Source organism: Heterocephalus glaber, unplaced genomic scaffold (assembly GCF_053883595.1).
Source record: "Heterocephalus glaber isolate CG9 unplaced genomic scaffold, H.glaber_assembly_v1.0 deba00001463, whole genome shotgun sequence".
Classification (NCBI taxonomy): Eukaryota; Metazoa; Chordata; class Mammalia; order Rodentia; family Bathyergidae; genus Heterocephalus; species Heterocephalus glaber.
Window position 1 is genome coordinate 9,851,515 of NW_028258310.1, and position 15,536 is coordinate 9,867,050.

The 15,536-nt window shown below is 40.7% G+C and overlaps 1 protein-coding gene across 1 annotated transcript; it reads left to right on the plus strand.

Annotated features, from left to right (window-relative positions):
- Positions 1 to 1,596: 1,596 nt before the first annotated feature.
- On the plus strand, positions 1,597 to 12,294 carry Rbm22 (RNA binding motif protein 22). Its single transcript, XM_004854432.4, has 11 exons — positions 1,597 to 1,759; positions 2,196 to 2,249; positions 3,940 to 3,969; positions 4,575 to 4,707; positions 6,132 to 6,232; positions 6,368 to 6,540; positions 7,756 to 7,956; positions 8,911 to 9,075; positions 9,773 to 9,861; positions 10,135 to 10,266; positions 11,198 to 12,294. Exons 1-11 carry the CDS (start codon positions 1,706 to 1,708, stop codon positions 11,326 to 11,328), a joined length of 1,263 nt encoding a protein of 420 aa, XP_004854489.1. The 5' UTR covers positions 1,597 to 1,705; the 3' UTR covers positions 11,329 to 12,294.
- The last annotated feature ends 3,242 nt before the right edge of the window (positions 12,295 to 15,536 follow it).

Here is a 15,536-nt window from a genome sequence, read left to right on the forward strand (position 1 = left end):
CAAAAATGAAAGGTGGACAGATGACAAAAATCATAAATGTTCTTAAATCTATTGGAAACCTGATGTCTCAGGTCCCAGGCACAAGGGAAATTTTTGGAATGATGCATCTACTGTTCTCTATATTTGTGGTGAATTTATGTAAAAATTCATAACTACAAGTGGTTTTACTATACGTAAATTATTCTTTAAATAAGCATAATTTTTTTAAATGAGGATTTAAATAACCTATTAGGTAGTTTGATGACAGGTCAAAAATGAAAGTAGTACTAGATGGCTTGAATTTCATAAAATATTGGCAGAATTGTTATAATTTGTTGCAAAATGAAATAACAATGTATGTGTTGACCCTTAACACTTTTTTGTCAGAAGCTGGAAAAACAGTATTATGTCCAATGTCCCCTCTCATGTCATGGAGAGGTTTGTCACCATTTTTAGCTGCACAACCAAGAGCAGTTATTTCATCTAACTCTGTGTCCTCTTCTATAAAAGGGGAATCGGTATACTTGCATATACAGTAAGTAGAATTATGAGATAAAGCCAGGCATGGTGGCACATGCCTGTAATCCCAGCAATTAGGAGGCTGAGGTGGGAAGACTGCAGTGAGTTCAAGGCCAGCCTGGACTGCATGGCGAGACCCTGTCTCAAAAAACCACACACACACACACACACACACACACACACACACACACACCCTGTCTCACAAACTAAAATCCAGAATGCCTAGTTAAATATGAATTTTAGATAAGCAATGAATCTTTTTTTGTTGCTGTTTTGTCTTTTCAGATTCTACATAGTCCAGGCTGGCCTTAAACTTGCTATGTAGCTCTGGCTGGCCTCGAACTCGTGATTCTCCTTTCTCAGCCTCCCAAGTGCTAGGATTACAGTCCTGTGCCACCATGTCCGGACAAATCTCCAGCCATATTTTAATTCTAAAACAAGATCTTGCTAAATCCCTGAGTTACCCAGGCTGGGCTCAAATTTGCGACCTCCCTGTCTCACTCCCCCTCTCAGACAACCAGATACTGGGATTACAGGTGTGCACCACCATGCCCCGCTCTGAATCCTTTTTTTCTTTTCTCTCTCTTTTTTTTTTTTTTTTTGTACCAGGGATTGAACTCAGGACCTTGCGCTTGGGAGGCAGGCGATGGCACCACTGAGCTAAATCCCCCGCCCATAAATCCTATTTGAAAATATGCCCCAAACACATTTATACAGGAAAAAAAAGATTTCTTTTCTGGAATACAGCTTGAGTAGACGTTCTGTGTATTTGCTAACTCTGCCAACTCTACAAAGAGATTATTGTGAGAATTAAATGAGGCTAGCACCGCAAGACGTCACCCAGCGTTTGGCATAATAAGCGCTTGGTGGTAGCTAACGCTGGTTTAATCCCAGCCCCAGCTTCTCATTCATTACTTGTTCCTTTATTCTTTCGCCCAACTTTGAATAAATCATCTATACTTGTCGCTTTTCACCCTGAGTAGACAAAAGCCCCAAGGAACCGTCAAATGGCAGCAAGCCAGAACCACAAGATCATCCGAAGAAGTTCCAAAAGACGAGCTAGTTTCGCACTGCCCCGCCCGGGGGTGGTCCTCGGCGCAAAAATAACACGTCATCGACCGGCCGGGCGCCCTTCTGAGGGCTGTCGGGATTGTGGCGGTCCTCTCACCCAGCTCTGAAGCTACCGCTGCCCCCCGACGCTCTTAAAATGGCCACCTCTTTGGGTTCCAACACCTACAACAGGCAGAACTGGGAGGATGCGGTGAGTGTGCCCTCCGGAGGAGGACGGCAGAGAGCGGGGAAGTCGGGCCTTATGCGAGCGGGCCGGACTGGGGCTGTGGCATGGCCGAGGGAACTCCGGGTAGAAGCCAGCGCTGCGGCCTACTTTGGCGGGAGCAGGAAGCTGGGGGGCGACCTTTCTGCGGCTTGGATGGAGGGAGCTTAGCCAGGGTCCGGGGGACCAGCCTGCTGCCCATCCCTGTCCCCACCAACCTTTTCCAGCTGGTTTTCTTTTCTAACCCCCCCCCATGCCGGAAGTGCAGACAGCGCCCCCTCCCGCGACCCGGCCGGAGCAGGACCTCGGATCCCAGCCCTGACTTGTTCCCCACTCGCCCTCCCCGCCCCCTCCTCCACGAGTATGACTGGGGTGACTGGGTCTTGGGAGCTTGTTCCTCAACTAGATTTCCCATTTGCACCAGGACTTCCCGATTCTATGCCAGACGTGTCTTGGAGAAAACCCATATATCCGAATGGTGAGTGATCACATGCAAGAGGAGTGATTATTCGTGATCTGTCAATATTGTGGTACTTGCACACGCAGTTAAATGTTTCTCCTGGCCATCGGAATAAATGATGCTCTTACTAACCCAAACAGTCGGACGATTTGCAAAGGACTGTTATGCTTACTTTTACGTTAGGAATTCAGCGATAATCCCATATTATAAAAATCCTAACGGCTAACATTTGTTGACAATTTACCTGGGACCCAGATCTGTTGACCAGAGAATGAGAGAGTTTGTTTTCTTATCTCTAGAAACCAGTGGAGCTGGGATTTAAATTCAGATATTCTGACTCCAGGGACCTCAGCAGATGAGGAAAACCAGAATTGGACTGGTTCCAGACTCCTAGTCATAGGCCTTTCAGCCACTGCACCTTATAGTCTCTTTAGTATAAGGTACATCTTATCCTTATAAATAAAGATGTGAGGGGAAAATAACTCCCAACCTGTTAGATGTCAGATGTGCCCAATTCTTGGTCTCACATCGAATGAAATTGCAAACCAAAGGAGGAAGTTTAGGAGTCTTATTGAAAATAAGAAAAAGAATAGCTCCTGGCTTTCCAGGAGGGGGTCCCCAAGTGGGACTGAGGAGGCTCTTTTTCAGGGGTAATTTATACAGCAAAATCACAGCGTGGGTCAAACTGCAATCAACCTGTAAGAATACAAGGATAGTCACTTAACTAATATTGATCCAATAGGGAAACATCACGTACCAAGGATATATGGAAAGAACAGAGGCATTCTTGGGGATGGGTCCAGATTTTCTGGTCACCCATCTATGTATCTGATTCCTTTCTGGGCTCAGTGGACAAGGTGGTGCTAATTACAGTATAACCTCAAGTTGCTGTTGACCTCTAGGGAAGCTAGCTTGCAGGCCTGGCTATTGTGTCTACATCCTAAGGCCTGGCTCTCTTCAGGTTTGCCTCCAGCCATAATTTGATGTCTTCATCATTTTTTCTGACTTCCTCAAGGGCCCAATCCCTCTCTGCATATCAATTTCTGTCTAACTTAGCTGTCGATAATAAGGGTAAAATAGTAACAGTTAACAATGATTAGTTAGGGCTCTATTATTGTCAGTCTCAGAGGTGTTGATATGCTGGCATGTTCAGGATGTTTGAATAGCTTATGGGAACAGAATATTTGCTAGATACAGGATATGTGCACAGAATGAGTCTAGAGTAGTTACCCTCTGAGCAAACTTTGTAAAAGGACAGACTGGCTGCATCCTCCTTGATTTGGGGATTGTGGAAACCATTGGCAATTTAAGTTCTTGGAATAAACAGTGAAGCTAAGACCTGTAGCTATGGAAAGACACTTACCTGGTAATACATCCATAGACTCTTGAGAATGAAAGTTATAATATGTTGTTAGACTATATCTCCTAGAAATAAAAGACTAAGATGTGATATATATATCAAGTACCTTCCCATGATGAATGTATTCACTATATATTGCAAACATGTAAAAATTTATAAAAAGAATGTATTCCCTAGCCTACTCTCCCCCCTAAAAAAGTTGTTTATTTTTGTTTTGTTTTTCCTAATTAGGATGCCAAGGATTCCCAGACACATTTTTTGAGTTGTATTTAGGGAAAGCACAAAGCAAAACATCTGGGTCTTTCTCTTTGTGTAATTTTAGTTCTTTTTTATTTTTTTCTGCTTCAGACCAAAGAAAAGTACGGGAAAGAATGTAAAGTAAGTATGTCTACGAAAAAGTAATGATAACTCCCCTACCCCTTTTTCTACCAAATGACACTTCCACTTTACTAATTTTTGAGAGCCTCCAATAAAGTGCTGCACAGCTTTCATATATCATTGATGTATTTGTTGATTGGTAACTATTTATCGTAGAAAGTAAGAAAATGGTCCCTTAGTGTAGAACTTCTCAATTTAGTGTCCATGAATTGACATTGAAGATTAGTTTGTATACAAAGTGATGTATAATTATGCATGTGAGCATTTTAGCTGAGGAGAAAGGTCATAGCTGTCAGAAGAATCTCAAAGGATGATTTGATATTCCCCACTCCCCCACCTCAAAAGATTAAGGATCTGATTATTAATGGTGCTTACCTCTAGGTTGGAGAAACTTTGACTTTTTGAATAATTTCACTTTTGTACCATGCGGGTTTTTCAATTACTGGGTTGAAACATCAGATGGCATTTAGTCTAGGTGATTCCTAAAGTCTCTTTCACACCCCAGATTCAGGGATCGTTTCTTAAAATACCCTGTTATTAGCTGACCTGCTTTGATTGTCCAAGTTAGGACCATTAACACTCTGTGGCATTTGTCTTGTGTTCAGATCTGTGCCAGGCCATTCACAGTGTTTCGCTGGTGTCCTGGGGTCCGCATGCGCTTCAAGAAGACTGAAGTGTGCCAAACCTGCAGTAAACTGAAGAATGTCTGTCAGACCTGCCTCTTAGACCTAGAGTATGGTATGTGTTCCATGTCTAATAGATCTAAAAGTATACAAGTGCCTGATCTTTTATCATCCACTTCTCATGCAATCTCTGGTTCTGATTCCTCTGAGGAATATTTCCCAGGAAGGCAGTCATAATTAGGCCACTCTAAAAGCCTCTTGAACAGTAGTGGGAACTCAAGGAATAGTTGAGAAGTAATCAGAAGTAGCCTCTTCCTCTCTAGCGAAGGTGAGGTAAAAAATAATTGATCCTATAATAGATCATTTCTTTGCCATGAGCTTTTTTTTCTTGATCCAGAGCTTTTTTTCCCCCATAGTCTCATCCAGAAACTCATAGGCTGATTATGCATTAGATTTTGGCGGGGGTGGGGGTTAAGACAAGGTCTTCCTATGTATAGCCCAGGCTGGCCTCAAACTCACAGCGATCCTCTTGCCTCAGCCTCCTGAGTGCTAGGATTACAGGTGTGTGCCACCATGTCTGCCATGCATTGCACTTTTGTCTCAGCTGTGTTGTTTTTTTGTTTTGGTTTGAGTTTTTTGAGACAGGGTGTCACTATATAGTTCAGGCTGGTTATTTGGTGTTGTTGTTAAATCAAGCTTTATTGATAAAATGGAATTCAGAATATCTTACTAGGAACAGCAGCAGGCACAGAGTTCAGGCTGGTTTTGAACTTGTGGAGCCGAGGCTAGCCTTAAACTCAACAGCAGTCCTGCTGCCTAAGCCTCTCAAGTGCTGGGATTTCAGGCATGTGCTACCACTCCCCCTTCAACTTTTTCATTAGGACCAAAATATATTGCAGAAATTTTTTTTTTTTTTTGGTACCGGGGATCAAACTCGGGTCCTTGCGCTTGCGCTGCAGGCAGCGAAACCACTGAGCTAAATCCCCAGCCCAGAAATTTTTTTTTTTTTTTTGAGAAAAGTAATTTACCAACAAGAATTTCTATATTAAAGGAAAAAGGAAAGTGTATATATTGTTAAGTTTAGAAAGTTACTGTACTGATCAGATTATCGTTATTATTTATGTTTGTTAAGGAGAATTCTTGTCCTAAAGTGCAATGATCTTTATGTGACTGACTTGCCACAGGATCTCTAGGACCAGGCTAGACATAAACTACTTTTATATTTATTTTAAATAAGTTGTGTTATAGTAAAAGCTAGATACTTTATTAATTTACAGGTCAAATCTAACTATAACCCAGTGTTTTTGATCAGATGCCCTTCATCAGATTTTGCAATAGCTCAGATTGGATAATTTCTTAGAATGCTGTGTAGCAGTATTGGTCTGAATAGTACTGAAGAGTTTGAATAAAGATGTAATAAAGTCTTTGATACCAAGTAGGAAAGAGAAAAGAAAGGTGCTGTTATATTCTGTGTGTGTATCTGGTCTGGATGTGTCTGTATGTGAACATCTTAGATTTCCCTCCATTTCTCTGCACTAGGCCTGCCCATCCAGGTTCGAGATGCGGGACTGTCTTTTAAAGATGACATGCCAAAATCAGATGTCAACAAAGAGTACTACACGCAGAATATGGAGAGAGAAGTATGCTGCCGTTGGTTTCGCCTTGTTTTGTGTTATGCTTAAGGTGCTGGGGATTGAACCTAGGTCTTCAAGATCAATGTAGTTTTGTATTTGACAATCCTGATGAACTGACTGTAAATTTGTCATCCTGTGTAGATTTCTAACTCTGATGGAACACGGCCAGTTGGCATGCTGGGGAAAGCCACGTCCACCAGTGACATGCTGCTTAAACTGGCCCGGACCACACCCTACTACAAAAGGAATCGACCCCACATTTGCTCCTTCTGGGTAAAAGGAGAGTGTAAGAGAGGAGAGGAGTGTCCGTACAGGCAAGAGCTGGCCCACAGTTTTCAGTGTTTGCTTTCAAGTAGGATTAGTTGTCCAAAAAAATGGAACATGCTAGCTTAAACTATTTGTGACTTAAAATCCAAGGCTTATGCAATTAATATGTTTCATGTCATAGGACTATTGAGTTTATAACAGCTTGATTAAATTGAAGTTTTTACTTATGACGCTATCATAGGAAGCTAAGTTGCCATGCCAGGTAATATAGGTTGCTGATCTTAAAAGTTTCTACCTGAAAAGTCAGTCCTCACTGTCTTATAAATAGCCTGAATCTCGACATTTAGTTGAAGTCAAAATAGGACCAGACTTTTTTTGTGGGGGGCCACGGATTTTTGAGCCAAGGTTCTCTATGTAGCCTAGGCTGACCTTGAACTCACTGTGTAGCCCAGACTGGCCTCGAACTCACAGAGACCCTCCTGCCTCAGCCTCCCGAGTACTGGGATTACAAGCATATGCCACCACACCCAGCTCTAAAACCAGACTTCTAAAGACTGTATGTTTCAATCCAGACTGCCAAACATCTGAATTAGGAGTTCTTAACTTGGTTTGAGAGACCCCATCCCACAAAAAATAATATATTCCTTTTGGGGGTTGGGGGTATATGCATAGCTTTAGTCAGACTCAGTGTAATGTAAGATTTTAAATATATTCAATAACTGCATGTAATCCTAGCACTGGAGAGACTGAGGCAGGAGGAGCACCACAAGTTCGAGGCCAACCTAGGCTACATAATGAGTTTAAGGCCAGCCTGAACTACATAGTGAGACCCTGTCTCAAAAAAAAACAAAACCAGGGGCCGGGGATTTACCTCAGTGGTTTCATCGCCTGCTGCGCAAGCGCAAGGACCTGAGTTCCATCCCCAGTTCCCCCCCCCCCCAAAAAAAACCCAAAAGAACAAAGAACCATTAACTCAGAGAGGGGTAACCTTTTGTTTAGGGGTGGATCGTGCCAGAAGCATCTCTATGAGTAGTTGCAGCCTATTAATGGTCATTTAAATGGATTTGGGGTGGCAGGGAATTCTGTGATACAGTCAGTCCCTTAGTATTAGCTCTGCTTTTCATAATTGTTTTTTGGTCTGGCATGATTTCTAGTTCAAAGAACATTTCAGGATATGTATTTGGGATTTACTCTATATCTACTGTTGGTTGATAACATTTTTCCCCTTTGTTTCACCTTGATGCATTGTTATTTCTTTGTAGACATGAGAAGCCTACAGACCCAGATGACCCCCTTGCTGATCAGAATATTAAAGACCGGTATTATGGAATCAATGACCCTGTAGCAGATAAGCTTCTAAAGCGGGCTTCAACGATGCCTCGTCTAGACCCGCCAGAGGATAAGACTATCACCACACTATATGTCGGTGGTTTGGGTGATACCATTACTGAGACAGATCTCAGGTGTGTGGGTATAATTTTAAGAGGTCCTTTTGCTTTTAACTGCCTTGGAATAATTTCTTTGCATAATTAAAGGCAAGCATGATAATTCTACATAAAGTACATTTTTTCTTCAGCTACATTATAGTTATTATCCTGCTAACTCAAATGTTCACAGAATTGTCCTGATGCCAGAGTAGTAATGTTAATCAAACATGCTTACGCATCCTTGCATATGGTAATAAGTATATGGGACCTAATGGCTAATTAGACGTTTTGAAGGCTGGCCTACATCCAAGTATGATTAATTATGTAGAGGAGGGAGAGCTTTGTGATTCCAAAACACTCATGGTTTAAATTGTTGGCTTTTTAAAAAGAGACTGATATTTGATAGGTTTATATTATTTTTGGCTTGGATTATACTTGGCTGGATGAAACATCTGGGCAGATAAGTCATGGAAATTGCCACTTCCAAAGAGAGAAAGTGGAAAGGAAACCCCCATAAGTTTATAATCTGCCTTTGGAAGACCATCTCCATTAAATGATAATAAGTATGGTAGGTAATCCCTAGGAGTCCTCACTCCAGAGAGTAAATATTTTAGTCTTTTTGCATCTTTTTAAAAATTTTTTTCTTTCAAGCTGAAATATTTTTAAACATTCTTGGCTTATGGGTGGTAAGAGCTAGTTTGCCAAGGCCATATTTAGGTCTTAGGGCTTAGTGTCCTTAAGGAACCTATTAGAGCCCCTTCCTTCCACACAAAAATGCCTGAGATGTATACTTATTCTTTCCACCTCTCTGTCAGCAGCACCTACATTAGGGCAAGGTATGGAGGAAAATAGCTGTAAGTAGTTAGGCACATAACCAGGGAGCCCATCTGCCTTAGAGGTAAAAGTTAGAGAAAAAGTTCATCATCCATTTTCAGTCTCCAGGGCATGTCTGTGTTGTAAACCCACCTTTCTCGGCCCATGTCCCTTCAGAAATCATTTCTACCAGTTTGGAGAGATCCGGACGATCACTGTCGTACAGAGGCAACAGTGTGCTTTCATCCAGTTTGCCACAAGGCAGGCTGCGGAAGTGGCTGCTGAGAAGTCCTTTAATAAGTTGATTGTCAATGGCCGCAGACTCAATGTGAAATGGGGACGGTAAGAATAAGACTATTTTAAAATATCTTTATAAAGGATTTTTAAGAAACTCATTCTCTGGAGATTAGTAAGCTGTTGGTAAACAGACTTGACTCAACAGGTTGTTTAGGAAGATATTTTATAAAGCATTCTCCAACATTTGATTCCTGTGGATGTTCAGAAGCCTGTTTAGGAAATGTATTCAGGGTGTTGCTATAATAATCTGCCTCTCTGAAGAGAGGTTCATGTTTTGTTTTGTTTTGTTTTTGATACTGGTGATTGAACTCAGAACCTTTCACTTTTGAGGCAGGCGCCGGAACCACTGAGGTAAATTCCCAGCCTGGTTCATGTTTTTTTGACCAGCTATTACAGGCCAAGTATAATGCCAGAATATGAAAGGTGCATTTTAGGGTTTACAGTGGAATTAGACCTAGATTCTGTCCTCAGAGGCTGATTGTCTGGGGGAGAAGATAAAACAGAATAGCTATTTTTAAGTTTGAAAATGATGATTGCTTAAGACAGACACAGGTAATTGCATAAGAGAAACATGTTGCCTCTTCTAGTATTTATAATAGTCCTACCAAGTTTTGAATCCAGGTCTTTCTACATTCAAGGCAAGGAGTGAAGGAACCCCATTTGGTGGAGGAATATGGCAAGCACGGGTGTGAGTCAAGGTGGAACAAAGTATTGATGTCTTGTGTGCTTGTGTGTACCCTAGATCCCAGGCAGCTAGAGGGAAAGAAAAAGAGAAGGATGGAACCACAGACTCTGGAATCAAGCTAGAGCCTGTTCCAGGACTGCCAGGAGGTGAGTGCAGACTTCTGCTGGCCTTGGGAGCTGTCTGTCCCGATGGTTCTGTTAGAAGAGACCCAAGTATGACACCTACTGCAGCTGGGTTCTCCCAGCAGGCCCTCTAAGGCATTTGGTGGTGAACCTGTGGGACACGGGCCACAGCAGGCTATTTTTTTTTATCAACAAAAGCTGTAACAGATTCGGCATCACTGCTCTAAGGATTTAAAGGTGGCAGAAAGAGTGTTGCCAATTGTCGTTTCTTCTCAGTGTTGACTATTTTCTCTCTAGCTCTTCCTCCTCCTCCTGCAGCAGAAGAAGAAGCCTCAGCGAACTACTTCAACCTGCCCCCAAGTGGTCCTCCAGCAGTGGTGAACATTGCCCTGCCACCACCCCCTGGAATTGCCCCACCCCCACCCCCAGGTAACTTCCTTATTCCTTCCTGGACCAATGGAGTCCTTGTGAAAGTCCTACCTTTCACCATGTTGAAAGCAGCCACATCCTTTGTGTGGACACCTGCAAGTGAAGCTGATAGGTTGAAATTCCCAATATTTTATTTTTTCCCAGCCTTCCAGTGGGAAGAAAGCCAGCAGTTTTCTGAAGACCTGAGTATGAAAATAAGCATGGTAGGGGCACTGGATTCCAGGGATCTGCCATCAGTTTGTTCCCTGTCCTAAACTAAAGCCTAACTGATGCCCTAGAGCACTGTTACTCAGCCTATGGGCAATGGGCAGGTGTCATTTCACAGTGTTTATTACCTGTCTCTAACAAGGTACAGTACTTATGCCAGGATATAAATCTCTAAACCACTTTCTTCATTAGAAAGTCTTCGTGCTTGGTTGCATAATTGAGTACGTTTTGGCCCAAGCTTGTTATCTTGTCAGTGACCAGTAATAAATAGTTGGAGCACCTACTCTTTGTGCAGTTCTGGTCTAGAGAATGTTGGTGACAGTGAACAGCCTAAGGTAATCCCAGGTGGAAAGCTGAACACCCTCCATTCTCTTGTCAAGCCCCAAAGTTAATGTTGATAGGGTCTCACCAGAAACATAGTTTCTTTCCACATCCCAATTGAATCCTGCCTGGTAGAATCTGGTATGTTTAATACACAGCACATGCTCAGATGGTACCCAGTAGATGCATTGAGTCCTGTGGAGTTTTTTGGACTGAAAGGAAAGGTTTCAAAACTCAGAAATATACAGGTAGATATTCCTAAGCAAGTCCTGTGACTTGATGTAACTTAAGCCATGTCAGCCTGGATTTATGTGTAAGTGATTTTGATCATAGCAAGATTCTGGGGTTTGAAAGGTGTCAGGGGAACTTCAACCCTAACAGATTTTTTCTGTCCCATGTGCAGGTTTTGGGCCACACATGTTCCATCCAATGGGACCACCCCCTCCTTTCATGAGGGCTCCAGGACCAATTCACTATCCTTCCCAGGATCCTCAGCGGATGGGGGCTCACGCCGGAAAGCACAGCAGCCCCTAGCACATTATCACCACTCTGGAGCTCTGTGGAAGAAAGGGCGCTTTAAAATCCCAGTACATGAATATTGGAATAAATACAATTTTCCTTCCTTTGTAGTTTCCACGGTAGCTGAATGTGTTCAGGTATCGGCAGTTGGAAAATGACAGCCATGCTTCCTTACATGTATTCAGGGGATCATTGGACCTCACTCAAATAAGCTGCCATGAACACAGCTGGTTACTGCAATAACATTGCTAAAAACCTAATTCCTGTTTCCCTTAAACCTGCACAGGGACGAGCGGATGAGTCAGTCGGCATATCCAACAGAGATACCACCCCAATTCGATGTTCATTTTGTATCTTTTTATGTGAGGGGCAAAAATAGACCTGTGGTTAAAAAAATCCTTTTGAACATTTTTATGACTATTGAGTATTTTCTTTTTTATCATCTAAAAAAATTTAGTACTAATCATTGTAGTGGCATAAATGATTTAATGATTTAAGTCTTTTGAAGTGACACCCTCAGACAAGCAGAAACCAATACCCAGCACAGCCCAATTTTCTTTCTGCTCTTTTTCAAGTATTACAGGAACCTGATAGTTTTACTTTTTTCCACTACCAAAAAAAAGGACAAAAGTAAAAATTACTTTTTATTCCTATCAGTCAGATGGAAACACAGATTTTATGGAGCTGTGTATCATTGAAGAAACCCGATGTCTGGGAAAACTTCCTATAAAACACTTTAACAAACTGAAAAGAAAAGCTTTGGAGTGTGTTTGAATGGAAGACTTGTGACCTACAGCTGGAACTCTAATCTTCAGCATTCACCTTTGTGTGTCTTCAGCGTCTCATTGTAATCTCCCCTGCTTCAGGAAGAGGAATATTTGGTCTTAGACTGTTTGGATATAACTGAACTGTAGATGTAAGGGAAATTTGATGTGTTGTATTGTTTTTAAATAATTAAAACGGGTCAGTTTTCCAAAAGTTGTTGGCTCACTTCTAGATTTCTGTTTTCTTCATCTTTTGGTAGCTGAATTTCAGCTCAGTGAACGTTAGAAATAAGTTACATACAAGTGAATTTTTAAAATCTTGCTTTAGACTGTCATATCCATGCTATGATGATAAAAGATGATAAAGCATCTTTAGTACCTATGTCAAATGTTGATTGTGAGACTCAGATAAGAATGCATAGAATGCACTTAGTACAGAACCTGGCATGTGTGGTTGATAAATGTAGCTTTAAAAGTCTGTCTCAGAAGCATGCATGTCTTTTTTTTTAAAGTGAATTTGCACCTGTACATGATACATCCCGCCTCTTTTCTCCCATTCCCCTCCCCTCAAGCTGCTTCTCCCGCCTATGTACAACAGCTTTGTTTCCATTTTTTCCTTCTATTTTCACTTTTTCTTGTCCCTTTCTCTCTCTTCCCTTGTTCCTCTTCCCACTTGAATATTTTCTTCCCATTTTCCAATATCTATTACACATTTTAGCCCTTATTTCCACTTTCAGTTTCTCACACCAGAAACAATGTAGTAGTTAAACATGTGTGTCCAATTTATTTCACTTAAAGAGTATGGTCTCAATATGAGTCCGTTTAGCTATGAATGTCTGAAGCTCATCCTTTATGGCAGAGTAGCACTCCATTGTATTAAAAAAACAAAACAAAACAAAACATTCTTTATCCATTCATTGGTTAGTGGGCATTTGGGCTGTTTCCAAGATTTAGCTGTTACAAACTGTCCCGCTATAAACATGGATATACATATATCGCTGTGGTATGATGCTTTTAATTCTTTCAGGAATATACCAAGAAGGGGAATAGCTGGGTCAAATGGAACTTCCAGTTTTAGTTCTTCAAGGAATCTCCACACATTTCCACAGTGGTTGCACTAGTCTACACTCCCACCAACAGTGGGGAAAGGTTCCTTTTTCCCCACATCCCTGTCAGCATTTGTTATTGGTTGATTTCTTGATAAAAGTAATTTTTTTGAAAAAAAAAAAAAAGTTTTTTTCTAGAGATTGAATCTCAGTTTTAGTTTGCATTTATCAAATGACCCATGACGTTGAACATTTTTTATATATTTGCTATTTCTACTTCATCTGAGAAGTGTCTATTCATTTCAGATGCACATTTTTGGATCAGGTCTTTAAATTTGGGGGGGGGTCTGATAAATTTTTGAGTTCTTTATATAGTCTAGATAGTGTGTTCAATGAATAGCTGGTAAAAAAGTTTTCCCACACTGGGTTGTCTCTTCACTCTGTTGGTGGTTTCTCTTGCTGTGCAAAAGCTTTTTAATGAGATCCCAGTTGTTGATTCTTTGTGATTAGTTCCTGTGCAATTGGGGTTTTGTTCATAAAGTCTTTTACTACACTAGCATCTTTGAGAGTTGTGCCTATTCTATCTTCCAGCAGATTTAGTGTTTCTGTTTTAATAGTTAGATCTTTTATCTATTTCAATTTTAGGTTAATGCATGGTGAAAGATATGGGTCTAGTTTCAATCTTCAGCATGTGAAAAGCCAGTTTTCCAGCACCATTTATTTAAAAGGCTGTCTTCCAGTGAAGGTGTTTGGCTCCTTTGTCAAAGATAAGGTGGCTGAGTCAAAGGTAAGATGGCTAGAGTTGTTTCTGCATCTTCTAATCAGTTCCACTGAACCTTGGGTCTGTTTTCTTTTCTTTTTTTTTTTTGCCAGTACCATGCTGTTTTTAATCACCATAGCTTTGCAGTATAATTTAAAGTCAGGGATTGTAATGCCCCTGCCTTGCCTTTGTTGCCCAGAATTGCCTTTGCTATTCTAGGTCTCTTCTGATTCCAAATGAATTTCAGGATTTTTTTTTTAATTCTGCAAGATAAGCTGTTGGGATTTTGATTGGGATTGCATTGAATCTGTATAACAATTTTGGAAGTATGGACATTTTCACTATATTGATTCTTCCTACCCAAGAACAAGGGATGTCTTTCTATTTTCTGATAATCCCTTCAATCTCCTTTTTCAGAGTACCGTAGTTTTCAACGTAGAGGTCTTTTACTTCCTTCGTTAGATTGATTCCTAGATATCTCATTTGTTTGGATGCTATTGTAAAAGGTGTTGTTTCCCTAATTTCTCTCTCAATGAGTTTGTTGTTTGTGTATAGGAGTGCTATTTATTTTTGAGTGTTGACTTTGTATCTAGCTATGCTACTGAATTTGGTTATTAAATCTGTATGTCTCTTGGTGGAGATTTTGGGGTCTTCTGTGTAGAATATCGTGTCATCTGCAAATAATAATTTAATTTCTTCCTTTTATATCCTTCTTTCTTTTATTTCTTTCTCTTGTCTAATTGCTCTGGCTAATGTTTCCAAAACTATATTGAATAAGAGTGGTGACAGTGGACATCCTTGTCTTGTTCCTGATTTTAGAGTGAAAGCTTTCAGTTTTTGTCGATTTAGTGTGATGTTGACTGTTGGTTTGTCATAGATGCCTTTTATCAGATTGAGATAAAGACTTATCTATACCAATTTTCTGTAGGGTTTTTTTTTATCATGAATGGGATATCATGTTGGACCTTGTCAGATGCTTTTTCTGCATCTATTGAAGGGATCATATGGTTTTTGTCCTCGGCTCTGTTAATGTAGTGTGTTACATTTATTGATTTGCATATGTTGCACCATCCCTGCATCCCTGGGATGAATCCTACTTGGTCATGGTGTATAATCTTCTTGGTGATTTGCTGCATTATGTTTGCCAGTATATTATTGAGGATTTTGGTATCTGTACATTAGGGAGATTGGCCTGTAGTTCTCATTTTTGGTTGGATCTTTCTCTGGTTTTGGTATCAAGGTAATGCTTGCTTCCAGGAATGAATATGGGAGTACTGCTTCCCTTTCAATTTTACTAAAGAGTTTGAGAAGTAGTGGCATTAGGTCTTCTCTAAATTTCTTGTAGAATTCAGCAGTGAATCTGTCAGGGCCTGGGCTTTTCTTTGTAGGTAAGGTTTTAATTACATATTCAATTTCATTGGCTGATATTGGTTTATTTAGAATCTTATATCTTCTTGATTTGGTTTTGGTAATTCATATGTATCTAGGAATCCGTCCATTTCTTCTGTGTTTTCCATCTTACTAGAGTACAGGTTCTTGAAGTAGATATTGATGATCTGGATTTCTGCAGGGTCCATTGTTATTTCACACTTTTAATTCATAATTGCATGGATTTAGGTCATTTTCTCCCTCTTTTTGATAAGGTTGGATAAG